This window comes from Mesoplodon mirus, assembly GCF_964341445.2.
Source record: "Mesoplodon mirus genome assembly, chromosome: 3".
In the NCBI taxonomy this organism is placed as follows: domain Eukaryota; kingdom Metazoa; phylum Chordata; class Mammalia; order Artiodactyla; family Ziphiidae; genus Mesoplodon; species Mesoplodon mirus.
This window is the reverse complement of record NC_138978.1, coordinates 153,309,501-153,335,738: the sequence shown is the minus strand read 5'-3', so window position 1 is coordinate 153,335,738 and position 26,238 is coordinate 153,309,501. Positions and strand designations below refer to the sequence as shown.

General features: G+C 54.3%; 5 protein-coding genes across 5 annotated transcripts; all 5 read right to left on the bottom strand.

The window, feature by feature from the left end:
* Positions 1-861: 861 nt before the first annotated feature.
* Positions 862-3,601, bottom strand: LOC309800935 (Golgi-associated RAB2 interactor protein 4-like). The gene has a single exon (XM_082615245.1). The coding sequence runs from the start codon at positions 3,305-3,307 to the stop codon at positions 1,628-1,630; it is 1,680 nt and encodes a 559-aa protein (XP_082471371.1). The 5' UTR covers positions 3,308-3,601; the 3' UTR covers positions 862-1,627.
* Positions 3,602-6,464: 2,863 nt separating this feature from the next.
* On the bottom strand, positions 6,465-9,298 carry LOC309800611 (Golgi-associated RAB2 interactor protein 4-like). Its single transcript, XM_082614780.1, has one exon. The coding sequence runs from the start codon at positions 8,908-8,910 to the stop codon at positions 7,231-7,233; it is 1,680 nt and encodes a 559-aa protein (XP_082470906.1). The 5' UTR covers positions 8,911-9,298; the 3' UTR covers positions 6,465-7,230.
* A 2,769-nt stretch (positions 9,299-12,067) lies between these two features.
* LOC309800473 (Golgi-associated RAB2 interactor protein 4-like) lies at positions 12,068-14,901 on the bottom strand. The gene has a single exon (XM_082614600.1). The coding sequence runs from the start codon at positions 14,511-14,513 to the stop codon at positions 12,834-12,836; it is 1,680 nt and encodes a 559-aa protein (XP_082470726.1). The 5' UTR covers positions 14,514-14,901; the 3' UTR covers positions 12,068-12,833.
* A 2,769-nt stretch (positions 14,902-17,670) lies between these two features.
* On the bottom strand, positions 17,671-20,503 carry LOC309800320 (Golgi-associated RAB2 interactor protein 4-like). Its single transcript, XM_082614384.1, has one exon. It carries the CDS (start codon positions 20,113-20,115, stop codon positions 18,436-18,438), a length of 1,680 nt encoding a protein of 559 aa, XP_082470510.1. The 5' UTR covers positions 20,116-20,503; the 3' UTR covers positions 17,671-18,435.
* Positions 20,504-23,272: 2,769 nt separating this feature from the next.
* On the bottom strand, positions 23,273-26,030 carry LOC309800035 (Golgi-associated RAB2 interactor protein 4-like). The gene has a single exon (XM_082613845.1). The coding sequence runs from the start codon at positions 25,715-25,717 to the stop codon at positions 24,038-24,040; it is 1,680 nt and encodes a 559-aa protein (XP_082469971.1). The 5' UTR covers positions 25,718-26,030; the 3' UTR covers positions 23,273-24,037.
* Positions 26,031-26,238: the final 208 nt, after the last annotated feature.

Genomic DNA, 26,238 nt, shown 5'->3' with positions numbered 1-26,238 from the left:
GGCTTTGCATAGAGAAGTGGGCTGGTGGATCACTGTTCTGCAAAGATCCCATTGTGCGACTGGAGCAGGTTACCTTCTCTGAGCCTCAGTGTTCTCATCTGTAAAATAGGCATATCGTTCCTTCTTTTCCTAATAACCAAACAAGTGTTCTTGTACTTTACCTTAAATAAATGTCCTTTAAAGAGGCCAAGCCTTTCTGACATCATTTTTGTGCATGAATACAAGTGATTAAAAGAGAAAGGCATTGGCAATAACTTCATCACAACTGCCACGGTGATTGTGGGACCATCCTGATTTGAGAGTTTTAGTAAAATGTGAAAACTACAACACCTGTGTACCTACCATCTTGCTTAAGAGACAGAACAATTCCCAGCAGCACTAACAGCCTTGTGTCAACCTCCTTGACCTAGCCTTTCCACCCTAGAGAAAACTGTCCTCAATTTTGTGTTTACTCTTCCCTCAGTTTTAGCTACCGTTTTTTTAAACATGTACCCTATGCAGTCCGTTGTTTGAGCTTGTTTCAGAATGGTTCCGTGAGTGGAACTGTATCCCATTCTTTTGATGTTTTTAAAAATCATGAGAAGTTGATCTCTGCTAATGTGTGTAGCTCATTTATTTTTCACTATTGAATATTCCAATCTCATCCTATCCTGCTGTATGAATTCTGCTGATGGAAATTTGGGCTGTTTCCCGTGTTTTGCTGTTAAGGTATTTTTGCTCTAAACATTCTCAGAGTTGTTTCTTAGAACATGTGTGTTTCGCCAGGGTATATACCTGGGCAGGGTTCGGCTCAGTCTAGATAAGGTGCTTGGAGTTCTGATTGCTAGCTAATACTGCCGCCCTTATTTCTGTCCACTGAATAGCCCGAGGGGACATGAGTCCTGTTCTGGCTCTGTTTACAGACCTTCAGGGGGAATAAGCGTTTATAAAAAGAATGGGGGGGGGGATTCCCTGGTGGCGCAGTGGTTGAGAGTCCACCTGAGGATGCAGGGAACATGAGTTCGTGCCCCGGTCCTGGAAGAACCCACATGCCGCGGAGCGGCTGGGCCCGTGAGCCATGGCCGCTGGGCCTGCGCGTCCGGAGGCTGTGCTCCGTGACGGGAGAGGCCACAACAGTGAGTGGCCCGCGTACCGCAAAAAAAAAAAAAAAAAAAAAAAAAAAAAGAATAGGGGGATAGTGAAGGAGAGCTTCCCAGCCCATAGTCTGACTTTGAGCCATGGCCCTGAGGGGCAAAGCCAGAAAGGAGTGGAAGCCAGATGGAGCAGTGCTGTTGGCGCTGAGCATGTGTGTGAGGTGGGGCTGCCCTTGCCTGGACACTGGGTCTCAGACTGTGGCACAGCTGACGTCACGGAATCCACTGTGAGGCTACGGCTGGGCTTCGGGACCTAGAAATTCAGACAAAACACTGCATGCGTTCTCAGACTGTATGTTTTTTTATTTAAATTGCAGTAAGGAAGCTGAAATGGGCTCTCCAGGGGTATTTCCCAGAGCCCTGGTCCCCTTTGCAGCTCCCAGCTCTAGGTCCTATTGATGGGCTTCAACGGTCACTGGCTCCATGGTCTCAGATGTCACACCGGTGATTTCCAGCCCCTGGCCACTCTCTGCTGTCTCTGTGATGGCCTCCATTCAGGTCCCTTCCACTGGCTCCGCCAGGATGCTCCCATGTTTATTTCGTGATGAGGCCACTGTCTTTTTTGTAAGTCTGGCTCTCACATTCCTGAAGAAAGAGCTGATCCTGCTGAGTATGTTGGTGGTGGGACCTGAACGCGCTGGAGATAAGCTCCTGCCCGATTTGTGCGAGGTCTTGGAGTCACTGGTGATGGGAGCACGGCTGATGCCTTTGGGAGCAGTGCCCTGCTCGCTGCCCCCCGGGCTGCCGTGGCCTTTGGCCTTTTGGTCATGTCTAGTGGCTCTGCGGCCGCCTGAGCACGGGCCAGCTGCTTTGGGGATTGTCTTGCTCCCCGCTGCCTTGCGGTGGCTTTCCACGGAACTGCAGAGCGAGGGGCTCGTCAGAGCTCTGTCCTCTCCCCAGTGCTCCCTCCTCTCCCTTCTTCCCTTGCGGGCCTGGGACACTCTCTGTGAGCTGCCACCCTGTTTGCTCACTTTGCCTTCCTGTGGCAAGCTTGAGACGAGGGTCCCCTCATCGTCCTTGTCGGCTCTTCCTTTGACAGTCTTGCTGGTAGGTTCTGCTCCGACCACAGTCATGCCGGCCCCTGGGGAGAGGCTGGTGGACGTGCTGGAAGCATACTCTGAATTGTTCTCAGCACCTGCCAAGGCCGTTTTCCCGCTCCTCAGGGATGTTGTGGCAGTGTCCCCAGTGGCTATGTTGGTTTTGCTTCCTCCAGGCCCGTCGCTGGCTGTGGCTGCTATGGCCGTGCTCCGCTCTTGAGCGGCAGGAGACTCGATCACTGCCGTGCTCAAAGCACCCGCCGCGGTGCCTCCTGCCACCCCTGCTGTCTCCACCTTTGTCGTTGCCCGCGATGCGGACGCTTTGTCAAGCCCTGTAGTAGGTTTTGCTTTCGCAGTGGCCACATCGGGCATGGTATCGGGCTTGTGGGAGTCCAGTTGGATTCCGTGCCCCCCAGCAAAAGCTGCAGGCGTGGCCCCGGCCACCTCAGGGCACGTGTGGAGGCTGCTGACGCTCACCTGGTCCTGATGCCCCTTTCCTTGGAAATCCTCCACGGCCGGGCTCCTCCCGTCCTGCTCCTCCTCGAACACAGGCAGGCAGGTCATGTCCCAGACGGGAACGGCATAGGTGTTGCTTTCACTGTCCACTGGTGGTCGCAGGAGGTAAATCAGCTGTTCCCACTCGGCGAAGAGGTCTTCCCGCGCGTCCAGAGGGGGACACAGCTGCAGGTAGAAGCAGCGGCCAGTGGCAAGCTTCACGCGCAGCTGTTGTTTCTCACGATTGTGAGTGGAGATCCTCACGAACTCCAAGGGAAGGAGCCTGGTGAGCTCTAAGGTCTTTGCAGCCTTGTGGCTCTTCCCCTTGGTGGCCTGGCTGCGCTCGGCGTGCTTTTCACAGCCGGTGGCCCGTCGGGCCAGCAGCATGATGTCTGGGAGCGGGAGGACGGGGCTGGTGGATGTGAGGCCCATGGTCACCATGCCGCCCCAGTTGTGCACGTCAATCGCTTCTCCCCTCTTCGTGACCTGGATGAAGTCGCTCTCGAATATCGGCGCGTACTTGAAATGGTCGTATTCGCCCTTGTGCAGTTGCTGCTGCAGCTTCCCCGTGGTGGTGGTGAACAGGTCCACCCAGGTGCTGCTCCGGGCCGTGTGATACGGGAGCAGAGAGTCCCCGCTCATGGCTGTCTTTGATCACGACAGGCAGCGCGGTTAAGGCGGCTCCCTGGCTCTTCCCTCCCTCGGCCTCACTGGCAGAAGAGCGAGCTGCGATGCGCCTGCGTCACACAGGCGGCCCTGTGGCAGGTCTTCCAAGCCCGCCCCACAGGCCCCCACGTTTGCCTCAGGGTCTCCCAGAGGCAGCAGGGGTGTGGGTAGGGGCACAGATGATCACAGCGGGGACGCTGTAGGGTGCCTGGAGCCCAGGCCGAATCTCTTCAAGTGTGTCGAGAGGTACGGTAGGCTCCCCCTCCGCCTCACCTCACTTCTGCTTCTGGGTTTTTATCTCCCCAAGAGGCTGTGGTGAACTTCCGTCCTAGTGAGAGAAGTAACCACTTTGTCAGCCTAACCCCCTGGCACAGCCTATTTATCCTCTGATGCCCTTTGTGACCTATCAGTGTCACAAAGCCCTTTGTGACCTATCACTGTCACAAAGCCCTTTGCCTCATCCCCCAGCTGCCCCCTCAGGGCAGGGCCCCCCATCCTCTGCCAAACACCCCATTGCCCCCGCGGAGGACAGGCCCATCCTGCCAGGGACTCAGGTGCGTTACCAAAATAAAAATGTCTTCAAGTGGGAAAGTTTTGTGTGGGTCCTTTTTCTTTTCCTCCCCCAAATTCAGCTACTGGATGAAATCTATAGGAATGTAAGATGATGGGATCAATTTGAACCGTTTAAGCTCATGGTTTAATTGTATCGAATAAGGCAGAGTTGGCAGTGGCGGTCCTTAGTCTGTCCTTTCATAAAATCTCAGTAAACGTGGACGATGGTGAGTGCCAATTCCCCTGTGAAGCCTTCCCTAACCCAGAACTCCTTCCCATGCCCCAGACCCCCTCCTCTGAATAGATCCAGTCCCCAAACACACGTCTCTCATGGTATTTGTCACTCAGAGTTGTGATCATTACTCGTGCTGTCCTGTCTCCTCCACCATCTGTGTACCTCTGTGCGGGACCGGGGTGGCACACTGTCTGAAAGTTGTTGCACCGAGGTAGCTCCCTCTCTGCACCATCACCTGCCACCTTGAGCAAGTCCTTCAAATGCTCTGAACTTCCGTTTGTTTATGCGCAAAATGGAAAGACGTGAGAATCGGAAGGGGGCACACACATTCAAGAACTTTATAAACAGCTAAGGGCTATGCACGTGTTTTTTTTCCTGTAAATTTATTTTATTATTTATTTTTGGCTTCTCTTGTTGGGGAGCACGGGCTCTAGGCGTGCGGGCTTTGGTAGTTGTGGCTCGCGGGCTCCAGAGCACAGGCTCAGTAGTTGTGGCGCACGGGCTTCGTTGCTCCGTGGCATGTGGGATCTTCCTGGACCAGGGCTCGAACCCGGGTCCCCTGCGTCGGCAGGCAGATTCTTAACCACTGCGCCACCAGGGAAGTCCCTGTGCACGTGTTTTTAATGCATTTTCTTCCTCCAGACTAGTGTTTCCCTGCACTTGCCTGTGTGGAAATCGTAAGCTCAAAGGAGTGTGATGTGATCTTTTTGTAATTTCTCCTCCTCGGGTCCAAGGAAAAGCGGGTGGAGAGTAAAGCATTAATTGCGGCTCCCTGCAGCTCCTAGTCTTCTGGGAAACTCTGGGTTAATCCTGGGGTCAGGAACCTTGTTTGGCCAGGGGAAACAGTGCATATGTGTAGGTCTTGGGCTGGCTCCCTTTCTCATCAGTGCTCCCCACCAAGTGCCCACCATTCCGTCCACCAACAGAAGAGACCTCTCCCCACCCTCCCGTGATGAGGTCTGTGCAAGTCACAAACTGGAGGTCCAATCAACAAGGATGCTCTGACCTAACAAATACTCTCCCTCATGTGAGGTTTAAGGATTTGGTTTTGGAGCCCCAGAAGAAAAAAGTTCCTGCAGATTTGGTGTGGAGAAACCCTTGTGAGCAGGGCATTCAAAAGTTGAATTAGTGGCTGGAGGAGGACTGGATGCTGGACGTTCCAGGAGTGAACGCTGGAATTCCAGGTGGGAGCCTGTTTCTGGCCGCAGCCCGGGTCACGCCAGAGGCTAGAGGTAGAAGCCTGGGAGCCAGACACAGCTCAAGGGTGGACTGGATGCTCTCGAGATAAGGCCAGCTAAGAGCTGTGAGCCCACTGAAGTTCGAAAACCGGCTCCCAGCCCCCACCCCTCCCTCCCCTCAATCTAGTAAAATTGATGCTCATCTCTGTAGTTTTGGAACATGATGGTAAGAACGGTGGTGCCTCGGGTTCTTGTGCTGGCCCCAGCTCAGGCTTGTTTGCTTGCTTCCTTCGCATACTACAGACAGGGCTTTGCATAGAGAAGTGGGCTGGTGGATCACTGTTCTGCAAAGATCCCATTGTGCGACTGGAGCAGGTTACCTTCTCTGAGCCTCAGTGTTCTCATCTGTAAAATAGGCATATCGTTCCTTCTTTTCCTAATAACCAAACAAGTGTTCTTGTACTTTACCTTAAATAAATGTCCTTTAAAGAGGCCAAGCCTTTCTGACATCATTTTTGTGCATGAATACAAGTGATTAAAAGAGAAAGGCATTGGCAATAACTTCATCACAACTGCCACGGTGATTGTGGGACCATCCTGATTTGAGAGTTTTAGTAAAATGTGAAAACTACAACACCTGTGTACCTACCATCTTGCTTAAGAGACAGAACAATTCCCAGCAGCACTAACAGCCTTGTGTCAACCTCCTTGACCTAGCCTTTCCACCCTAGAGAAAACTGTCCTCAATTTTGTGTTTACTCTTCCCTCAGTTTTAGCTACCGTTTTTTTAAACATGTACCCTATGCAGTCCGTTGTTTGAGCTTGTTTCAGAATGGTTCCGTGAGTGGAACTGTATCCCATTCTTTTGATGTTTTTAAAAATCATGAGAAGTTGATCTCTGCTAATGTGTGTAGCTCATTTATTTTTCACTATTGAATATTCCAATCTCATCCTATCCTGCTGTATGAATTCTGCTGATGGAAATTTGGGCTGTTTCCCGTGTTTTGCTGTTAAGGTATTTTTGCTCTAAACATTCTCAGAGTTGTTTCTTAGAACATGTGTGTTTCGCCAGGGTATATACCTGGGCAGGGTTCGGCTCAGTCTAGATAAGGTGCTTGGAGTTCTGATTGCTAGCTAATACTGCCGCCCTTATTTCTGTCCACTGAATAGCCCGAGGGGACATGAGTCCTGTTCTGGCTCTGTTTACAGACCTTCAGGGGGAATAAGCGTTTATAAAAAGAATGGGGGGGGGGATTCCCTGGTGGCGCAGTGGTTGAGAGTCCACCTGAGGATGCAGGGAACATGAGTTCGTGCCCCGGTCCTGGAAGAACCCACATGCCGCGGAGCGGCTGGGCCCGTGAGCCATGGCCGCTGGGCCTGCGCGTCCGGAGGCTGTGCTCCGTGACGGGAGAGGCCACAACAGTGAGTGGCCCGCGTACCGCAAAAAAAAAAAAAAAAAAAAAAAAAAAAAGAATAGGGGGATAGTGAAGGAGAGCTTCCCAGCCCATAGTCTGACTTTGAGCCATGGCCCTGAGGGGCAAAGCCAGAAAGGAGTGGAAGCCAGATGGAGCAGTGCTGTTGGCGCTGAGCATGTGTGTGAGGTGGGGCTGCCCTTGCCTGGACACTGGGTCTCAGACTGTGGCACAGCTGACGTCACGGAATCCACTGTGAGGCTACGGCTGGGCTTCGGGACCTAGAAATTCAGACAAAACACTGCATGCGTTCTCAGACTGTATGTTTTTTTATTTAAATTGCAGTAAGGAAGCTGAAATGGGCTCTCCAGGGGTATTTCCCAGAGCCCTGGTCCCCTTTGCAGCTCCCAGCTCTAGGTCCTATTGATGGGCTTCAACGGTCACTGGCTCCATGGTCTCAGATGTCACACCGGTGATTTCCAGCCCCTGGCCACTCTCTGCTGTCTCTGTGATGGCCTCCATTCAGGTCCCTTCCACTGGCTCCGCCAGGATGCTCCCATGTTTATTTCGTGATGAGGCCACTGTCTTTTTTGTAAGTCTGGCTCTCACATTCCTGAAGAAAGAGCTGATCCTGCTGAGTATGTTGGTGGTGGGACCTGAACGCGCTGGAGATAAGCTCCTGCCCGATTTGTGCGAGGTCTTGGAGTCACTGGTGATGGGAGCACGGCTGATGCCTTTGGGAGCAGTGCCCTGCTCGCTGCCCCCCGGGCTGCCGTGGCCTTTGGCCTTTTGGTCATGTCTAGTGGCTCTGCGGCCGCCTGAGCACGGGCCAGCTGCTTTGGGGATTGTCTTGCTCCCCGCTGCCTTGCGGTGGCTTTCCACGGAACTGCAGAGCGAGGGGCTCGTCAGAGCTCTGTCCTCTCCCCAGTGCTCCCTCCTCTCCCTTCTTCCCTTGCGGGCCTGGGACACTCTCTGTGAGCTGCCACCCTGTTTGCTCACTTTGCCTTCCTGTGGCAAGCTTGAGACGAGGGTCCCCTCATCGTCCTTGTCGGCTCTTCCTTTGACAGTCTTGCTGGTAGGTTCTGCTCCGACCACAGTCATGCCGGCCCCTGGGGAGAGGCTGGTGGACGTGCTGGAAGCATACTCTGAATTGTTCTCAGCACCTGCCAAGGCCGTTTTCCCGCTCCTCAGGGATGTTGTGGCAGTGTCCCCAGTGGCTATGTTGGTTTTGCTTCCTCCAGGCCCGTCGCTGGCTGTGGCTGCTATGGCCGTGCTCCGCTCTTGAGCGGCAGGAGACTCGATCACTGCCGTGCTCAAAGCACCCGCCGCGGTGCCTCCTGCCACCCCTGCTGTCTCCACCTTTGTCGTTGCCCGCGATGCGGACGCTTTGTCAAGCCCTGTAGTAGGTTTTGCTTTCGCAGTGGCCACATCGGGCATGGTATCGGGCTTGTGGGAGTCCAGTTGGATTCCGTGCCCCCCAGCAAAAGCTGCAGGCGTGGCCCCGGCCACCTCAGGGCACGTGTGGAGGCTGCTGACGCTCACCTGGTCCTGATGCCCCTTTCCTTGGAAATCCTCCACGGCCGGGCTCCTCCCGTCCTGCTCCTCCTCGAACACAGGCAGGCAGGTCATGTCCCAGACGGGAACGGCATAGGTGTTGCTTTCACTGTCCACTGGTGGTCGCAGGAGGTAAATCAGCTGTTCCCACTCGGCGAAGAGGTCTTCCCGCGCGTCCAGAGGGGGACACAGCTGCAGGTAGAAGCAGCGGCCAGTGGCAAGCTTCACGCGCAGCTGTTGTTTCTCACGATTGTGAGTGGAGATCCTCACGAACTCCAAGGGAAGGAGCCTGGTGAGCTCTAAGGTCTTTGCAGCCTTGTGGCTCTTCCCCTTGGTGGCCTGGCTGCGCTCGGCGTGCTTTTCACAGCCGGTGGCCCGTCGGGCCAGCAGCATGATGTCTGGGAGCGGGAGGACGGGGCTGGTGGATGTGAGGCCCATGGTCACCATGCCGCCCCAGTTGTGCACGTCAATCGCTTCTCCCCTCTTCGTGACCTGGATGAAGTCGCTCTCGAATATCGGCGCGTACTTGAAATGGTCGTATTCGCCCTTGTGCAGTTGCTGCTGCAGCTTCCCCGTGGTGGTGGTGAACAGGTCCACCCAGGTGCTGCTCCGGGCCGTGTGATACGGGAGCAGAGAGTCCCCGCTCATGGCTGTCTTTGATCACGACAGGCAGCGCGGTTAAGGCGGCTCCCTGGCTCTTCCCTCCCTCGGCCTCACTGGCAGAAGAGCGAGCTGCGATGCGCCTGCGTCACACAGGCGGCCCTGTGGCAGGTCTTCCAAGCCCGCCCCACAGGCCCCCACGTTTGCCTCAGGGTCTCCCAGAGGCAGCAGGGGTGTGGGTAGGGGCACAGATGATCACAGCGGGGACGCTGTAGGGTGCCTGGAGCCCAGGCCGAATCTCTTCAAGTGTGTCGAGAGGTACGGTAGGCTCCCCCTCCGCCTCACCTCACTTCTGCTTCTGGGTTTTTATCTCCCCAAGAGGCTGTGGTGAACTTCCGTCCTAGTGAGAGAAGTAACCACTTTGTCAGCCTAACCCCCTGGCACAGCCTATTTATCCTCTGATGCCCTTTGTGACCTATCAGTGTCACAAAGCCCTTTGTGACCTATCACTGTCACAAAGCCCTTTGCCTCATCCCCCAGCTGCCCCCTCAGGGCAGGGCCCCCCATCCTCTGCCAAACACCCCATTGCCCCCGCGGAGGACAGGCCCATCCTGCCAGGGACTCAGGTGCGTTACCAAAATAAAAATGTCTTCAAGTGGGAAAGTTTTGTGTGGGTCCTTTTTCTTTTCCTCCCCCAAATTCAGCTACTGGATGAAATCTATAGGAATGTAAGATGATGGGATCAATTTGAACCGTTTAAGCTCATGGTTTAATTGTATCGAATAAGGCAGAGTTGGCAGTGGCGGTCCTTAGTCTGTCCTTTCATAAAATCTCAGTAAACGTGGACGATGGTGAGTGCCAATTCCCCTGTGAAGCCTTCCCTAACCCAGAACTCCTTCCCATGCCCCAGACCCCCTCCTCTGAATAGATCCAGTCCCCAAACACACGTCTCTCATGGTATTTGTCACTCAGAGTTGTGATCATTACTCGTGCTGTCCTGTCTCCTCCACCATCTGTGTACCTCTGTGCGGGACCGGGGTGGCACACTGTCTGAAAGTTGTTGCACCGAGGTAGCTCCCTCTCTGCACCATCACCTGCCACCTTGAGCAAGTCCTTCAAATGCTCTGAACTTCCGTTTGTTTATGCGCAAAATGGAAAGACGTGAGAATCGGAAGGGGGCACACACATTCAAGAACTTTATAAACAGCTAAGGGCTATGCACGTGTTTTTTTTCCTGTAAATTTATTTTATTATTTATTTTTGGCTTCTCTTGTTGGGGAGCACGGGCTCTAGGCGTGCGGGCTTTGGTAGTTGTGGCTCGCGGGCTCCAGAGCACAGGCTCAGTAGTTGTGGCGCACGGGCTTCGTTGCTCCGTGGCATGTGGGATCTTCCTGGACCAGGGCTCGAACCCGGGTCCCCTGCGTCGGCAGGCAGATTCTTAACCACTGCGCCACCAGGGAAGTCCCTGTGCACGTGTTTTTAATGCATTTTCTTCCTCCAGACTAGTGTTTCCCTGCACTTGCCTGTGTGGAAATCGTAAGCTCAAAGGAGTGTGATGTGATCTTTTTGTAATTTCTCCTCCTCGGGTCCAAGGAAAAGCGGGTGGAGAGTAAAGCATTAATTGCGGCTCCCTGCAGCTCCTAGTCTTCTGGGAAACTCTGGGTTAATCCTGGGGTCAGGAACCTTGTTTGGCCAGGGGAAACAGTGCATATGTGTAGGTCTTGGGCTGGCTCCCTTTCTCATCAGTGCTCCCCACCAAGTGCCCACCATTCCGTCCACCAACAGAAGAGACCTCTCCCCACCCTCCCGTGATGAGGTCTGTGCAAGTCACAAACTGGAGGTCCAATCAACAAGGATGCTCTGACCTAACAAATACTCTCCCTCATGTGAGGTTTAAGGATTTGGTTTTGGAGCCCCAGAAGAAAAAAGTTCCTGCAGATTTGGTGTGGAGAAACCCTTGTGAGCAGGGCATTCAAAAGTTGAATTAGTGGCTGGAGGAGGACTGGATGCTGGACGTTCCAGGAGTGAACGCTGGAATTCCAGGTGGGAGCCTGTTTCTGGCCGCAGCCCGGGTCACGCCAGAGGCTAGAGGTAGAAGCCTGGGAGCCAGACACAGCTCAAGGGTGGACTGGATGCTCTCGAGATAAGGCCAGCTAAGAGCTGTGAGCCCACTGAAGTTCGAAAACCGGCTCCCAGCCCCCACCCCTCCCTCCCCTCAATCTAGTAAAATTGATGCTCATCTCTGTAGTTTTGGAACATGATGGTAAGAACGGTGGTGCCTCGGGTTCTTGTGCTGGCCCCAGCTCAGGCTTGTTTGCTTGCTTCCTTCGCATACTACAGACAGGGCTTTGCATAGAGAAGTGGGCTGGTGGATCACTGTTCTGCAAAGATCCCATTGTGCGACTGGAGCAGGTTACCTTCTCTGAGCCTCAGTGTTCTCATCTGTAAAATAGGCATATCGTTCCTTCTTTTCCTAATAACCAAACAAGTGTTCTTGTACTTTACCTTAAATAAATGTCCTTTAAAGAGGCCAAGCCTTTCTGACATCATTTTTGTGCATGAATACAAGTGATTAAAAGAGAAAGGCATTGGCAATAACTTCATCACAACTGCCACGGTGATTGTGGGACCATCCTGATTTGAGAGTTTTAGTAAAATGTGAAAACTACAACACCTGTGTACCTACCATCTTGCTTAAGAGACAGAACAATTCCCAGCAGCACTAACAGCCTTGTGTCAACCTCCTTGACCTAGCCTTTCCACCCTAGAGAAAACTGTCCTCAATTTTGTGTTTACTCTTCCCTCAGTTTTAGCTACCGTTTTTTTAAACATGTACCCTATGCAGTCCGTTGTTTGAGCTTGTTTCAGAATGGTTCCGTGAGTGGAACTGTATCCCATTCTTTTGATGTTTTTAAAAATCATGAGAAGTTGATCTCTGCTAATGTGTGTAGCTCATTTATTTTTCACTATTGAATATTCCAATCTCATCCTATCCTGCTGTATGAATTCTGCTGATGGAAATTTGGGCTGTTTCCCGTGTTTTGCTGTTAAGGTATTTTTGCTCTAAACATTCTCAGAGTTGTTTCTTAGAACATGTGTGTTTCGCCAGGGTATATACCTGGGCAGGGTTCGGCTCAGTCTAGATAAGGTGCTTGGAGTTCTGATTGCTAGCTAATACTGCCGCCCTTATTTCTGTCCACTGAATAGCCCGAGGGGACATGAGTCCTGTTCTGGCTCTGTTTACAGACCTTCAGGGGGAATAAGCGTTTATAAAAAGAATGGGGGGGGGGATTCCCTGGTGGCGCAGTGGTTGAGAGTCCACCTGAGGATGCAGGGAACATGAGTTCGTGCCCCGGTCCTGGAAGAACCCACATGCCGCGGAGCGGCTGGGCCCGTGAGCCATGGCCGCTGGGCCTGCGCGTCCGGAGGCTGTGCTCCGTGACGGGAGAGGCCACAACAGTGAGTGGCCCGCGTACCGCAAAAAAAAAAAAAAAAAAAAAAAAAAAAAGAATAGGGGGATAGTGAAGGAGAGCTTCCCAGCCCATAGTCTGACTTTGAGCCATGGCCCTGAGGGGCAAAGCCAGAAAGGAGTGGAAGCCAGATGGAGCAGTGCTGTTGGCGCTGAGCATGTGTGTGAGGTGGGGCTGCCCTTGCCTGGACACTGGGTCTCAGACTGTGGCACAGCTGACGTCACGGAATCCACTGTGAGGCTACGGCTGGGCTTCGGGACCTAGAAATTCAGACAAAACACTGCATGCGTTCTCAGACTGTATGTTTTTTTATTTAAATTGCAGTAAGGAAGCTGAAATGGGCTCTCCAGGGGTATTTCCCAGAGCCCTGGTCCCCTTTGCAGCTCCCAGCTCTAGGTCCTATTGATGGGCTTCAACGGTCACTGGCTCCATGGTCTCAGATGTCACACCGGTGATTTCCAGCCCCTGGCCACTCTCTGCTGTCTCTGTGATGGCCTCCATTCAGGTCCCTTCCACTGGCTCCGCCAGGATGCTCCCATGTTTATTTCGTGATGAGGCCACTGTCTTTTTTGTAAGTCTGGCTCTCACATTCCTGAAGAAAGAGCTGATCCTGCTGAGTATGTTGGTGGTGGGACCTGAACGCGCTGGAGATAAGCTCCTGCCCGATTTGTGCGAGGTCTTGGAGTCACTGGTGATGGGAGCACGGCTGATGCCTTTGGGAGCAGTGCCCTGCTCGCTGCCCCCCGGGCTGCCGTGGCCTTTGGCCTTTTGGTCATGTCTAGTGGCTCTGCGGCCGCCTGAGCACGGGCCAGCTGCTTTGGGGATTGTCTTGCTCCCCGCTGCCTTGCGGTGGCTTTCCACGGAACTGCAGAGCGAGGGGCTCGTCAGAGCTCTGTCCTCTCCCCAGTGCTCCCTCCTCTCCCTTCTTCCCTTGCGGGCCTGGGACACTCTCTGTGAGCTGCCACCCTGTTTGCTCACTTTGCCTTCCTGTGGCAAGCTTGAGACGAGGGTCCCCTCATCGTCCTTGTCGGCTCTTCCTTTGACAGTCTTGCTGGTAGGTTCTGCTCCGACCACAGTCATGCCGGCCCCTGGGGAGAGGCTGGTGGACGTGCTGGAAGCATACTCTGAATTGTTCTCAGCACCTGCCAAGGCCGTTTTCCCGCTCCTCAGGGATGTTGTGGCAGTGTCCCCAGTGGCTATGTTGGTTTTGCTTCCTCCAGGCCCGTCGCTGGCTGTGGCTGCTATGGCCGTGCTCCGCTCTTGAGCGGCAGGAGACTCGATCACTGCCGTGCTCAAAGCACCCGCCGCGGTGCCTCCTGCCACCCCTGCTGTCTCCACCTTTGTCGTTGCCCGCGATGCGGACGCTTTGTCAAGCCCTGTAGTAGGTTTTGCTTTCGCAGTGGCCACATCGGGCATGGTATCGGGCTTGTGGGAGTCCAGTTGGATTCCGTGCCCCCCAGCAAAAGCTGCAGGCGTGGCCCCGGCCACCTCAGGGCACGTGTGGAGGCTGCTGACGCTCACCTGGTCCTGATGCCCCTTTCCTTGGAAATCCTCCACGGCCGGGCTCCTCCCGTCCTGCTCCTCCTCGAACACAGGCAGGCAGGTCATGTCCCAGACGGGAACGGCATAGGTGTTGCTTTCACTGTCCACTGGTGGTCGCAGGAGGTAAATCAGCTGTTCCCACTCGGCGAAGAGGTCTTCCCGCGCGTCCAGAGGGGGACACAGCTGCAGGTAGAAGCAGCGGCCAGTGGCAAGCTTCACGCGCAGCTGTTGTTTCTCACGATTGTGAGTGGAGATCCTCACGAACTCCAAGGGAAGGAGCCTGGTGAGCTCTAAGGTCTTTGCAGCCTTGTGGCTCTTCCCCTTGGTGGCCTGGCTGCGCTCGGCGTGCTTTTCACAGCCGGTGGCCCGTCGGGCCAGCAGCATGATGTCTGGGAGCGGGAGGACGGGGCTGGTGGATGTGAGGCCCATGGTCACCATGCCGCCCCAGTTGTGCACGTCAATCGCTTCTCCCCTCTTCGTGACCTGGATGAAGTCGCTCTCGAATATCGGCGCGTACTTGAAATGGTCGTATTCGCCCTTGTGCAGTTGCTGCTGCAGCTTCCCCGTGGTGGTGGTGAACAGGTCCACCCAGGTGCTGCTCCGGGCCGTGTGATACGGGAGCAGAGAGTCCCCGCTCATGGCTGTCTTTGATCACGACAGGCAGCGCGGTTAAGGCGGCTCCCTGGCTCTTCCCTCCCTCGGCCTCACTGGCAGAAGAGCGAGCTGCGATGCGCCTGCGTCACACAGGCGGCCCTGTGGCAGGTCTTCCAAGCCCGCCCCACAGGCCCCCACGTTTGCCTCAGGGTCTCCCAGAGGCAGCAGGGGTGTGGGTAGGGGCACAGATGATCACAGCGGGGACGCTGTAGGGTGCCTGGAGCCCAGGCCGAATCTCTTCAAGTGTGTCGAGAGGTACGGTAGGCTCCCCCTCCGCCTCACCTCACTTCTGCTTCTGGGTTTTTATCTCCCCAAGAGGCTGTGGTGAACTTCCGTCCTAGTGAGAGAAGTAACCACTTTGTCAGCCTAACCCCCTGGCACAGCCTATTTATCCTCTGATGCCCTTTGTGACCTATCAGTGTCACAAAGCCCTTTGTGACCTATCACTGTCACAAAGCCCTTTGCCTCATCCCCCAGCTGCCCCCTCAGGGCAGGGCCCCCCATCCTCTGCCAAACACCCCATTGCCCCCGCGGAGGACAGGCCCATCCTGCCAGGGACTCAGGTGCGTTACCAAAATAAAAATGTCTTCAAGTGGGAAAGTTTTGTGTGGGTCCTTTTTCTTTTCCTCCCCCAAATTCAGCTACTGGATGAAATCTATAGGAATGTAAGATGATGGGATCAATTTGAACCGTTTAAGCTCATGGTTTAATTGTATCGAATAAGGCAGAGTTGGCAGTGGCGGTCCTTAGTCTGTCCTTTCATAAAATCTCAGTAAACGTGGACGATGGTGAGTGCCAATTCCCCTGTGAAGCCTTCCCTAACCCAGAACTCCTTCCCATGCCCCAGACCCCCTCCTCTGAATAGATCCAGTCCCCAAACACACGTCTCTCATGGTATTTGTCACTCAGAGTTGTGATCATTACTCGTGCTGTCCTGTCTCCTCCACCATCTGTGTACCTCTGTGCGGGACCGGGGTGGCACACTGTCTGAAAGTTGTTGCACCGAGGTAGCTCCCTCTCTGCACCATCACCTGCCACCTTGAGCAAGTCCTTCAAATGCTCTGAACTTCCGTTTGTTTATGCGCAAAATGGAAAGACGTGAGAATCGGAAGGGGGCACACACATTCAAGAACTTTATAAACAGCTAAGGGCTATGCACGTGTTTTTTTTCCTGTAAATTTATTTTATTATTTATTTTTGGCTTCTCTTGTTGGGGAGCACGGGCTCTAGGCGTGCGGGCTTTGGTAGTTGTGGCTCGCGGGCTCCAGAGCACAGGCTCAGTAGTTGTGGCGCACGGGCTTCGTTGCTCCGTGGCATGTGGGATCTTCCTGGACCAGGGCTCGAACCCGGGTCCCCTGCGTCGGCAGGCAGATTCTTAACCACTGCGCCACCAGGGAAGTCCCTGTGCACGTGTTTTTAATGCATTTTCTTCCTCCAGACTAGTGTTTCCCTGCACTTGCCTGTGTGGAAATCGTAAGCTCAAAGGAGTGTGATGTGATCTTTTTGTAATTTCTCCTCCTCGGGTCCAAGGAAAAGCGGGTGGAGAGTAAAGCATTAATTGCGGCTCCCTGCAGCTCCTAGTCTTCTGGGAAACTCTGGGTTAATCCTGGGGTCAGGAACCTTGTTTGGCCAGGGGAAACAGTGCATATGTGTAGGTCTTGGGCTGGCTCCCTTTCTCATCAGTGCTCCCCACCAAGTGCCCACCATTCCGTCCACCAACAGAAGAGACCTCTCCCCACCCTCCCGTGATGAGGTCTGTGCAAGTCACAAACTGGAGGTCCAATCAACAAGGATGCTCTGACCTAACAAATACTCTCCCTCATGTGAGGTTTAAGGATTTGGTTTTGGAGCCCCAGAAGAAAAAAGTTCCTGCAGATTTGGTGTGGAGAAACCCTTGTGAGCAGGGCATTCAAAAGTTGAATTAGTGGCTGGAGGAGGACTGGATGCTGGACGTTCCAGGAGTGAACGCTGGAATTCCAGGTGGGAGCCTGTTTCTGGCCGCAGCCCGGGTCACGCCAGAGGCTAGAGGTAGAAGCCTGGGAGCCAGACACAGCTCAAGGGTGGACTGGATGCTCTCGAGATAAGGCCAGCTAAGAGCTGTGAGCCCACTGAAGTTCGAAAACCGGCTCCCAGCCCCCACCCCTCCCTCCCCTCAATCTAGTAAAATTGATGCTCATCTCTGTAGTTTTGGAACATGATGGTAAGAACGGTGGTGCCTCGGGTTCTTGTGCTGGCCCCAGCTCAGGCTTGTTTGCTTGCTTCCTTCGCATACTACAGACAGGGCTTTGCATAGAGAAGTGGGCTGGTGGATCACTGTTCTGCAAAGATCCCATTGTGCGACTGGAGCAGGTTACCTTCTCTGAGCCTCAGTGTTCTCATCTGTAAAATAGGCATATCGTTCCTTCTTTTCCTAATAACCAAACAAGTGTTCTTGTACTTTACCTTAAATAAATGTCCTTTAAAGAGGCCAAGCCTTTCTGACATCATTTTTGTGCATGAATACAAGTGATTAAAAGAGAAAGGCATTGGCAATAACTTCATCACAACTGCCACGGTGATTGTGGGACCATCCTGATTTGAGAGTTTTAGTAAAATGTGAAAACTACAACACCTGTGTACCTACCATCTTGCTTAAGAGACAGAACAATTCCCAGCAGCACTAACAGCCTTGTGTCAACCTCCTTGACCTAGCCTTTCCACCCTAGAGAAAACTGTCCTCAATTTTGTGTTTACTCTTCCCTCAGTTTTAGCTACCGTTTTTTTAAACATGTACCCTATGCAGTCCGTTGTTTGAGCTTGTTTCAGAATGGTTCCGTGAGTGGAACTGTATCCCATTCTTTTGATGTTTTTAAAAATCATGAGAAGTTGATCTCTGCTAATGTGTGTAGCTCATTTATTTTTCACTATTGAATATTCCAATCTCATCCTATCCTGCTGTATGAATTCTGCTGATGGAAATTTGGGCTGTTTCCCGTGTTTTGCTGTTAAGGTATTTTTGCTCTAAACATTCTCAGAGTTGTTTCTTAGAACATGTGTGTTTCGCCAGGGTATATACCTGGGCAGGGTTCGGCTCAGTCTAGATAAGGTGCTTGGAGTTCTGATTGCTAGCTAATACTGCCGCCCTTATTTCTGTCCACTGAATAGCCCGAGGGGACATGAGTCCTGTTCTGGCTCTGTTTACAGACCTTCAGGGGGAATAAGCGTTTATAAAAAGAATGGGGGGGGGGATTCCCTGGTGGCGCAGTGGTTGAGAGTCCACCTGAGGATGCAGGGAACATGAGTTCGTGCCCCGGTCCTGGAAGAACCCACATGCCGCGGAGCGGCTGGGCCCGTGAGCCATGGCCGCTGGGCCTGCGCGTCCGGAGGCTGTGCTCCGTGACGGGAGAGGCCACAACAGTGAGTGGCCCGCGTACCGCAAAAAAAAAAAAAAAAAAAAAAAAAAAAGAATAGGGGGATAGTGAAGGAGAGCTTCCCAGCCCATAGTCTGACTTTGAGCCATGGCCCTGAGGGGCAAAGCCAGAAAGGAGTGGAAGCCAGATGGAGCAGTGCTGTTGGCGCTGAGCATGTGTGTGAGGTGGGGCTGCCCTTGCCTGGACACTGGGTCTCAGACTGTGGCACAGCTGACGTCACGGAATCCACTGTGAGGCTACGGCTGGGCTTCGGGACCTAGAAATTCAGACAAAACACTGCATGCGTTCTCAGACTGTATGTTTTTTTATTTAAATTGCAGTAAGGAAGCTGAAATGGGCTCTCCAGGGGTATTTCCCAGAGCCCTGGTCCCCTTTGCAGCTCCCAGCTCTAGGTCCTATTGATGGGCTTCAACGGTCACTGGCTCCATGGTCTCAGATGTCACACCGGTGATTTCCAGCCCCTGGCCACTCTCTGCTGTCTCTGTGATGGCCTCCATTCAGGTCCCTTCCACTGGCTCCGCCAGGATGCTCCCATGTTTATTTCGTGATGAGGCCACTGTCTTTTTTGTAAGTCTGGCTCTCACATTCCTGAAGAAAGAGCTGATCCTGCTGAGTATGTTGGTGGTGGGACCTGAACGCGCTGGAGATAAGCTCCTGCCCGATTTGTGCGAGGTCTTGGAGTCACTGGTGATGGGAGCACGGCTGATGCCTTTGGGAGCAGTGCCCTGCTCGCTGCCCCCCGGGCTGCCGTGGCCTTTGGCCTTTTGGTCATGTCTAGTGGCTCTGCGGCCGCCTGAGCACGGGCCAGCTGCTTTGGGGATTGTCTTGCTCCCCGCTGCCTTGCGGTGGCTTTCCACGGAACTGCAGAGCGAGGGGCTCGTCAGAGCTCTGTCCTCTCCCCAGTGCTCCCTCCTCTCCCTTCTTCCCTTGCGGGCCTGGGACACTCTCTGTGAGCTGCCACCCTGTTTGCTCACTTTGCCTTCCTGTGGCAAGCTTGAGACGAGGGTCCCCTCATCGTCCTTGTCGGCTCTTCCTTTGACAGTCTTGCTGGTAGGTTCTGCTCCGACCACAGTCATGCCGGCCCCTGGGGAGAGGCTGGTGGACGTGCTGGAAGCATACTCTGAATTGTTCTCAGCACCTGCCAAGGCCGTTTTCCCGCTCCTCAGGGATGTTGTGGCAGTGTCCCCAGTGGCTATGTTGGTTTTGCTTCCTCCAGGCCCGTCGCTGGCTGTGGCTGCTATGGCCGTGCTCCGCTCTTGAGCGGCAGGAGACTCGATCACTGCCGTGCTCAAAGCACCCGCCGCGGTGCCTCCTGCCACCCCTGCTGTCTCCACCTTTGTCGTTGCCCGCGATGCGGACGCTTTGTCAAGCCCTGTAGTAGGTTTTGCTTTCGCAGTGGCCACATCGGGCATGGTATCGGGCTTGTGGGAGTCCAGTTGGATTCCGTGCCCCCCAGCAAAAGCTGCAGGCGTGGCCCCGGCCACCTCAGGGCACGTGTGGAGGCTGCTGACGCTCACCTGGTCCTGATGCCCCTTTCCTTGGAAATCCTCCACGGCCGGGCTCCTCCCGTCCTGCTCCTCCTCGAACACAGGCAGGCAGGTCATGTCCCAGACGGGAACGGCATAGGTGTTGCTTTCACTGTCCACTGGTGGTCGCAGGAGGTAAATCAGCTGTTCCCACTCGGCGAAGAGGTCTTCCCGCGCGTCCAGAGGGGGACACAGCTGCAGGTAGAAGCAGCGGCCAGTGGCAAGCTTCACGCGCAGCTGTTGTTTCTCACGATTGTGAGTGGAGATCCTCACGAACTCCAAGGGAAGGAGCCTGGTGAGCTCTAAGGTCTTTGCAGCCTTGTGGCTCTTCCCCTTGGTGGCCTGGCTGCGCTCGGCGTGCTTTTCACAGCCGGTGGCCCGTCGGGCCAGCAGCATGATGTCTGGGAGCGGGAGGACGGGGCTGGTGGATGTGAGGCCCATGGTCACCATGCCGCCCCAGTTGTGCACGTCAATCGCTTCTCCCCTCTTCGTGACCTGGATGAAGTCGCTCTCGAATATCGGCGCGTACTTGAAATGGTCGTATTCGCCCTTGTGCAGTTGCTGCTGCAGCTTCCCCGTGGTGGTGGTGAACAGGTCCACCCAGGTGCTGCTCCGGGCCGTGTGATACGGGAGCAGAGAGTCCCCGCTCATGGCTGTCTTTGATCACGACAGGCAGCGCGGTTAAGGCGGCTCCCTGGCTCTTCCCTCCCTCGGCCTCACTGGCAGAAGAGCGAGCTGCGATGCGCCTGCGTCACACAGGCGGCCCTGTGGCAGGTCTTCCAAGCCCGCCCCACAGGCCCCCACGTTTGCCTCAGGGTCTCCCAGAGGCAGCAGGGGTGTGGGTAGGGGCACAGATGATCACAGCGGGGACGCTGTAGGGTGCCTGGAGCCCAGGCCGAATCTCTTCAAGTGTGTCGAGAGGTACGGTAGGCTCCCCCTCCGCCTCACCTCACTTCTGCTTCTGGGTTTTTATCTCCCCAAGAGGCTGTGGTGAACTTCCGTCCTAGTGAGAGAAGTAACCACTTTGTCAGCCTAACCCCCTGGCACAGCCTATTTATCCTCTGATGCCCTTTGTGACCTATCAGTGTCACAAAGCCCTTTGTGACCTATCACTGTCACAAAGCCCTTTGCCTCATCCCCCAGCTGCCCCCTCAGGGCAGGGCCCCCCATCCTCTGCCAAACACCCCATTGCCCCCGCGGAGGACAGGCCCATCCTGCCAGGGACTCAGGTGCGTTACCAAAATAAAAATGTCTTCAAGTGGGAAAGTTTTGTGTGGGTCCTTTTTCTTTTCCTCCCCCAAATTCAGCTACTGGATGAAATCTATAGGAATGTAAGATGATGGGATCAATTTGAACCGTTTAAGCTCATGGTTTAATTGTATCGAATAAGGCAGAGTTGGCAGTGGCGGTCCTTAGTCTGTCCTTTCATAAAATCTCAGTAAACGTGGACGATGGTGAGTGCCAATTCCCCTGTGAAGCCTTCCCTAACCCAGAACTCCTTCCCATGCCCCAGACCCCCTCCTCTGAATAGATCCAGTCCCCAAACACACGTCTCTCATGGTATTTGTCACTCAGAGTTGTGATCATTACTCGTGCTGTCCTGTCTCCTCCACCATCTGTGTACCTCTGTGCGGGACCGGGGTGGCACACTGTCTGAAAGTTGTTGCACCGAGGTAGCTCCCTCTCTGCACCATCACCTGCCACCTTGAGCAAGTCCTTCAAATGCTCTGAACTTCCGTTTGTTTATGCGCAAAATGGAAAGACGTGAGAATCGGAAGGGGGCACACACATTCAAGAACTTTATAAACAGCTAAGGGCTATGCACGTGTTTTTTTTCCTGTAAATTTATTTTATTATTTATTTTTGGCTTCTCTTGTTGGGGAGCACGGGCTCTAGGCGTGCGGGCTTTGGTAGTTGTGGCTCGCGGGCTCCAGAGCACAGGCTCAGTAGTTGTGGCGCACGGGCTTCGTTGCTCCGTGGCATGTGGGATCTTCCTGGACCAGGGCTCGAACCCGGGTCCCCTGCGTCGGCAGGCAGATTCTTAACCACTGCGCCACCAGGGAAGTCCCTGTGCACGTGTTTTTAATGCATTTTCTTCCTCCAGACTAGTGTTTCCCTGCACTTGCCTGTGTGGAAATCGTAAGCTCAAAGGAGTGTGATGTGATCTTTTTGTAATTTCTCCTCCTCGGGTCCAAGGAAAAGCGGGTGGAGAGTAAAGCATTAATTGCGGCTCCCTGCAGCTCCTAGTCTTCTGGGAAACTCTGGGTTAATCCTGGGGTCAGGAACCTTGTTTGGCCAGGGGAAACAGTGCATATGTGTAGGTCTTGGGCTGGCTCCCTTTCTCATCAGTGCTCCCCACCAAGTGCCCACCATTCCGTCCACCAACAGAAGAGACCTCTCCCCACCCTCCCGTGATGAGGTCTGTGCAAGTCACAAACTGGAGGTCCAATCAACAAGGATGCTCTGACCTAACAAATACTCTCCCTCATGTGAGGTTTAAGGATTTGGTTTTGGAGCCCCAGAAGAAAAAAGTTCCTGCAGATTTGGTGTGGAGAAACCCTTGTGAGCAGGGCATTCAAAAGTTGAATTAGTGGCTGGAGGAGGACTGGATGCTGGACGTTCCAGGAGTGAACGCTGGAATTCCAGGTGGGAGCCTGTTTCTGGCCGCAGCCCGGGTCACGCCAGAGGCTAGAGGTAGAAGCCTGGGAGCCAGACACAGCTCAAGGGTGGACTGGATGCTCTCGAGATAAGGCCAGCTAAGAGCTGTGAGCCCACTGAAGTTCGAAAACCGGCTCCCAGCCCCCACCCCTCCCTCCCCTCAATCTAGTAAAATTGATGCTCATCTCTGTAGTTTTGGAACATGATGGTAAGAACGGTGGTGCCTCGGGTTCTTGTGCTGGCCCCAGCTCAGGCTTGTTTGCTTGCTTCCTTCGCATACTACAGACAGGGCTTTGCATAGAGAAGTGGGCTGGTGGATCACTGTTCTGCAAAGATCCCATTGTGCGACTGGAGCAGGTTACCTTCTCTGAGCCTCAGTGTTCTCATCTGTAAAATAGGCATATCGTTCCTTCTTTTCCTAATAACCAAACAAGTGTTCTTGTACTTTACCTTAAATAAATGTCCTTTAAAGAGGCCAAGCCTTTCTGACATCATTTTTGTGCATGAATACAAGTGATTAAAAGAGAAAGGCATTGGCAATAACTTCATCACAACTGCCACGGTGATTGTGGGACCATCCTGATTTGAGAGTTTTAGTAAAATGTGAAAACTACAACACCTGTGTACCTACCATCTTGCTTAAGAGACAGAACAATTCCCAGCAGCACTAACAGCCTTGTGTCAACCTCCTTGACCTAGCCTTTCCACCCTAGAGAAAACTGTCCTCAATTTTGTGTTTACTCTTCCCTCAGTTTTAGCTACCGTTTTTTTAAACATGTACCCTATGCAGTCCGTTGTTTGAGCTTGTTTCAGAATGGTTCCGTGAGTGGAACTGTATCCCATTCTTTTGATGTTTTTAAAAATCATGAGAAGTTGATCTCTGCTAATGTGTGTAGCTCATTTATTTTTCACTATTGAATATTCCAATCTCATCCTATCCTGCTGTATGAATTCTGCTGATGGAAATTTGGGCTGTTTCCCGTGTTTTGCTGTTAAGGTATTTTTGCTCTAAACATTCTCAGAGTTGTTTCTTAGAACATGTGTGTTTCGCCAGGGTATATACCTGGGCAGGGTTCGGCTCAGTCTAGATAAGGTGCTTGGAGTTCTGATTGCTAGCTAATACTGCCGCCCTTATTTCTGTCCACTGAATAGCCCGAGGGGACATGAGTCCTGTTCTGGCTCTGTTTACAGACCTTCAGGGGGAATAAGCGTTTATAAAAAGAATGGGGGGGGGGATTCCCTGGTGGCGCAGTGGTTGAGAGTCCACCTGAGGATGCAGGGAACATGAGTTCGTGCCCCGGTCCTGGAAGAACCCACATGCCGCGGAGCGGCTGGGCCCGTGAGCCATGGCCGCTGGGCCTGCGCGTCCGGAGGCTGTGCTCCGTGACGGGAGAGGCCACAACAGTGAGTGGCCCGCGTACCGCAAAAAAAAAAAAAAAAAAAAAAAAAAAAGAATAGGGGGATAGTGAAGGAGAGCTTCCCAGCCCATAGTCTGACTTTGAGCCATGGCCCTGAGGGGCAAAGCCAGAAAGGAGTGGAAGCCAGATGGAGCAGTGCTGTTGGCGCTGAGCATGTGTGTGAGGTGGGGCTGCCCTTGCCTGGACACTGGGTCTCAGACTGTGGCACAGCTGACGTCACGGAATCCACTGTGAGGCTACGGCTGGGCTTCGGGACCTAGAAATTCAGACAAAACACTGCATGCGTTCTCAGACTGTATGTTTTTTTATTTAAATTGCAGTAAGGAAGCTGAAATGGGCTCTCCAGGGGTATTTCCCAGAGCCCTGGTCCCCTTTGCAGCTCCCAGCTCTAGGTCCTATTGATGGGCTTCAACGGTCACTGGCTCCATGGTCTCAGATGTCACACCGGTGATTTCCAGCCCCTGGCCACTCTCTGCTGTCTCTGTGATGGCCTCCATTCAGGTCCCTTCCACTGGCTCCGCCAGGATGCTCCCATGTTTATTTCGTGATGAGGCCACTGTCTTTTTTGTAAGTCTGGCTCTCACATTCCTGAAGAAAGAGCTGATCCTGCTGAGTATGTTGGTGGTGGGACCTGAACGCGCTGGAGATAAGCTCCTGCCCGATTTGTGCGAGGTCTTGGAGTCACTGGTGATGGGAGCACGGCTGATGCCTTTGGGAGCAGTGCCCTGCTCGCTGCCCCCCGGGCTGCCGTGGCCTTTGGCCTTTTGGTCATGTCTAGTGGCTCTGCGGCCGCCTGAGCACGGGCCAGCTGCTTTGGGGATTGTCTTGCTCCCCGCTGCCTTGCGGTGGCTTTCCACGGAACTGCAGAGCGAGGGGCTCGTCAGAGCTCTGTCCTCTCCCCAGTGCTCCCTCCTCTCCCTTCTTCCCTTGCGGGCCTGGGACACTCTCTGTGAGCTGCCACCCTGTTTGCTCACTTTGCCTTCCTGTGGCAAGCTTGAGACGAGGGTCCCCTCATCGTCCTTGTCGGCTCTTCCTTTGACAGTCTTGCTGGTAGGTTCTGCTCCGACCACAGTCATGCCGGCCCCTGGGGAGAGGCTGGTGGACGTGCTGGAAGCATACTCTGAATTGTTCTCAGCACCTGCCAAGGCCGTTTTCCCGCTCCTCAGGGATGTTGTGGCAGTGTCCCCAGTGGCTATGTTGGTTTTGCTTCCTCCAGGCCCGTCGCTGGCTGTGGCTGCTATGGCCGTGCTCCGCTCTTGAGCGGCAGGAGACTCGATCACTGCCGTGCTCAAAGCACCCGCCGCGGTGCCTCCTGCCACCCCTGCTGTCTCCACCTTTGTCGTTGCCCGCGATGCGGACGCTTTGTCAAGCCCTGTAGTAGGTTTTGCTTTCGCAGTGGCCACATCGGGCATGGTATCGGGCTTGTGGGAGTCCAGTTGGATTCCGTGCCCCCCAGCAAAAGCTGCAGGCGTGGCCCCGGCCACCTCAGGGCACGTGTGGAGGCTGCTGACGCTCACCTGGTCCTGATGCCCCTTTCCTTGGAAATCCTCCACGGCCGGGCTCCTCCCGTCCTGCTCCTCCTCGAACACAGGCAGGCAGGTCATGTCCCAGACGGGAACGGCATAGGTGTTGCTTTCACTGTCCACTGGTGGTCGCAGGAGGTAAATCAGCTGTTCCCACTCGGCGAAGAGGTCTTCCCGCGCGTCCAGAGGGGGACACAGCTGCAGGTAGAAGCAGCGGCCAGTGGCAAGCTTCACGCGCAGCTGTTGTTTCTCACGATTGTGAGTGGAGATCCTCACGAACTCCAAGGGAAGGAGCCTGGTGAGCTCTAAGGTCTTTGCAGCCTTGTGGCTCTTCCCCTTGGTGGCCTGGCTGCGCTCGGCGTGCTTTTCACAGCCGGTGGCCCGTCGGGCCAGCAGCATGATGTCTGGGAGCGGGAGGACGGGGCTGGTGGATGTGAGGCCCATGGTCACCATGCCGCCCCAGTTGTGCACGTCAATCGCTTCTCCCCTCTTCGTGACCTGGATGAAGTCGCTCTCGAATATCGGCGCGTACTTGAAATGGTCGTATTCGCCCTTGTGCAGTTGCTGCTGCAGCTTCCCCGTGGTGGTGGTGAACAGGTCCACCCAGGTGCTGCTCCGGGCCGTGTGATACGGGAGCAGAGAGTCCCCGCTCATGGCTGTCTTTGATCACGACAGGCAGCGCGGTTAAGGCGGCTCCCTGGCTCTTCCCTCCCTCGGCCTCACTGGCAGAAGAGCGAGCTGCGATGCGCCTGCGTCACACAGGCGGCCCTGTGGCAGGTCTTCCAAGCCCGCCCCACAGGCCCCCACGTTTGCCTCAGGGTCTCCCAGAGGCAGCAGGGGTGTGGGTAGGGGCACAGATGATCACAGCGGGGACGCTGTAGGGTGCCTGGAGCCCAGGCCGAATCTCTTCAAGTGTGTCGAGAGGTACGGTAGGCTCCCCCTCCGCCTCACCTCACTTCTGCTTCTGGGTTTTTATCTCCCCAAGAGGCTGTGGTGAACTTCCGTCCTAGTGAGAGAAGTAACCACTTTGTCAGCCTAACCCCCTGGCACAGCCTATTTATCCTCTGATGCCCTTTGTGACCTATCAGTGTCACAAAGCCCTTTGTGACCTATCACTGTCACAAAGCCCTTTGCCTCATCCCCCAGCTGCCCCCTCAGGGCAGGGCCCCCCATCC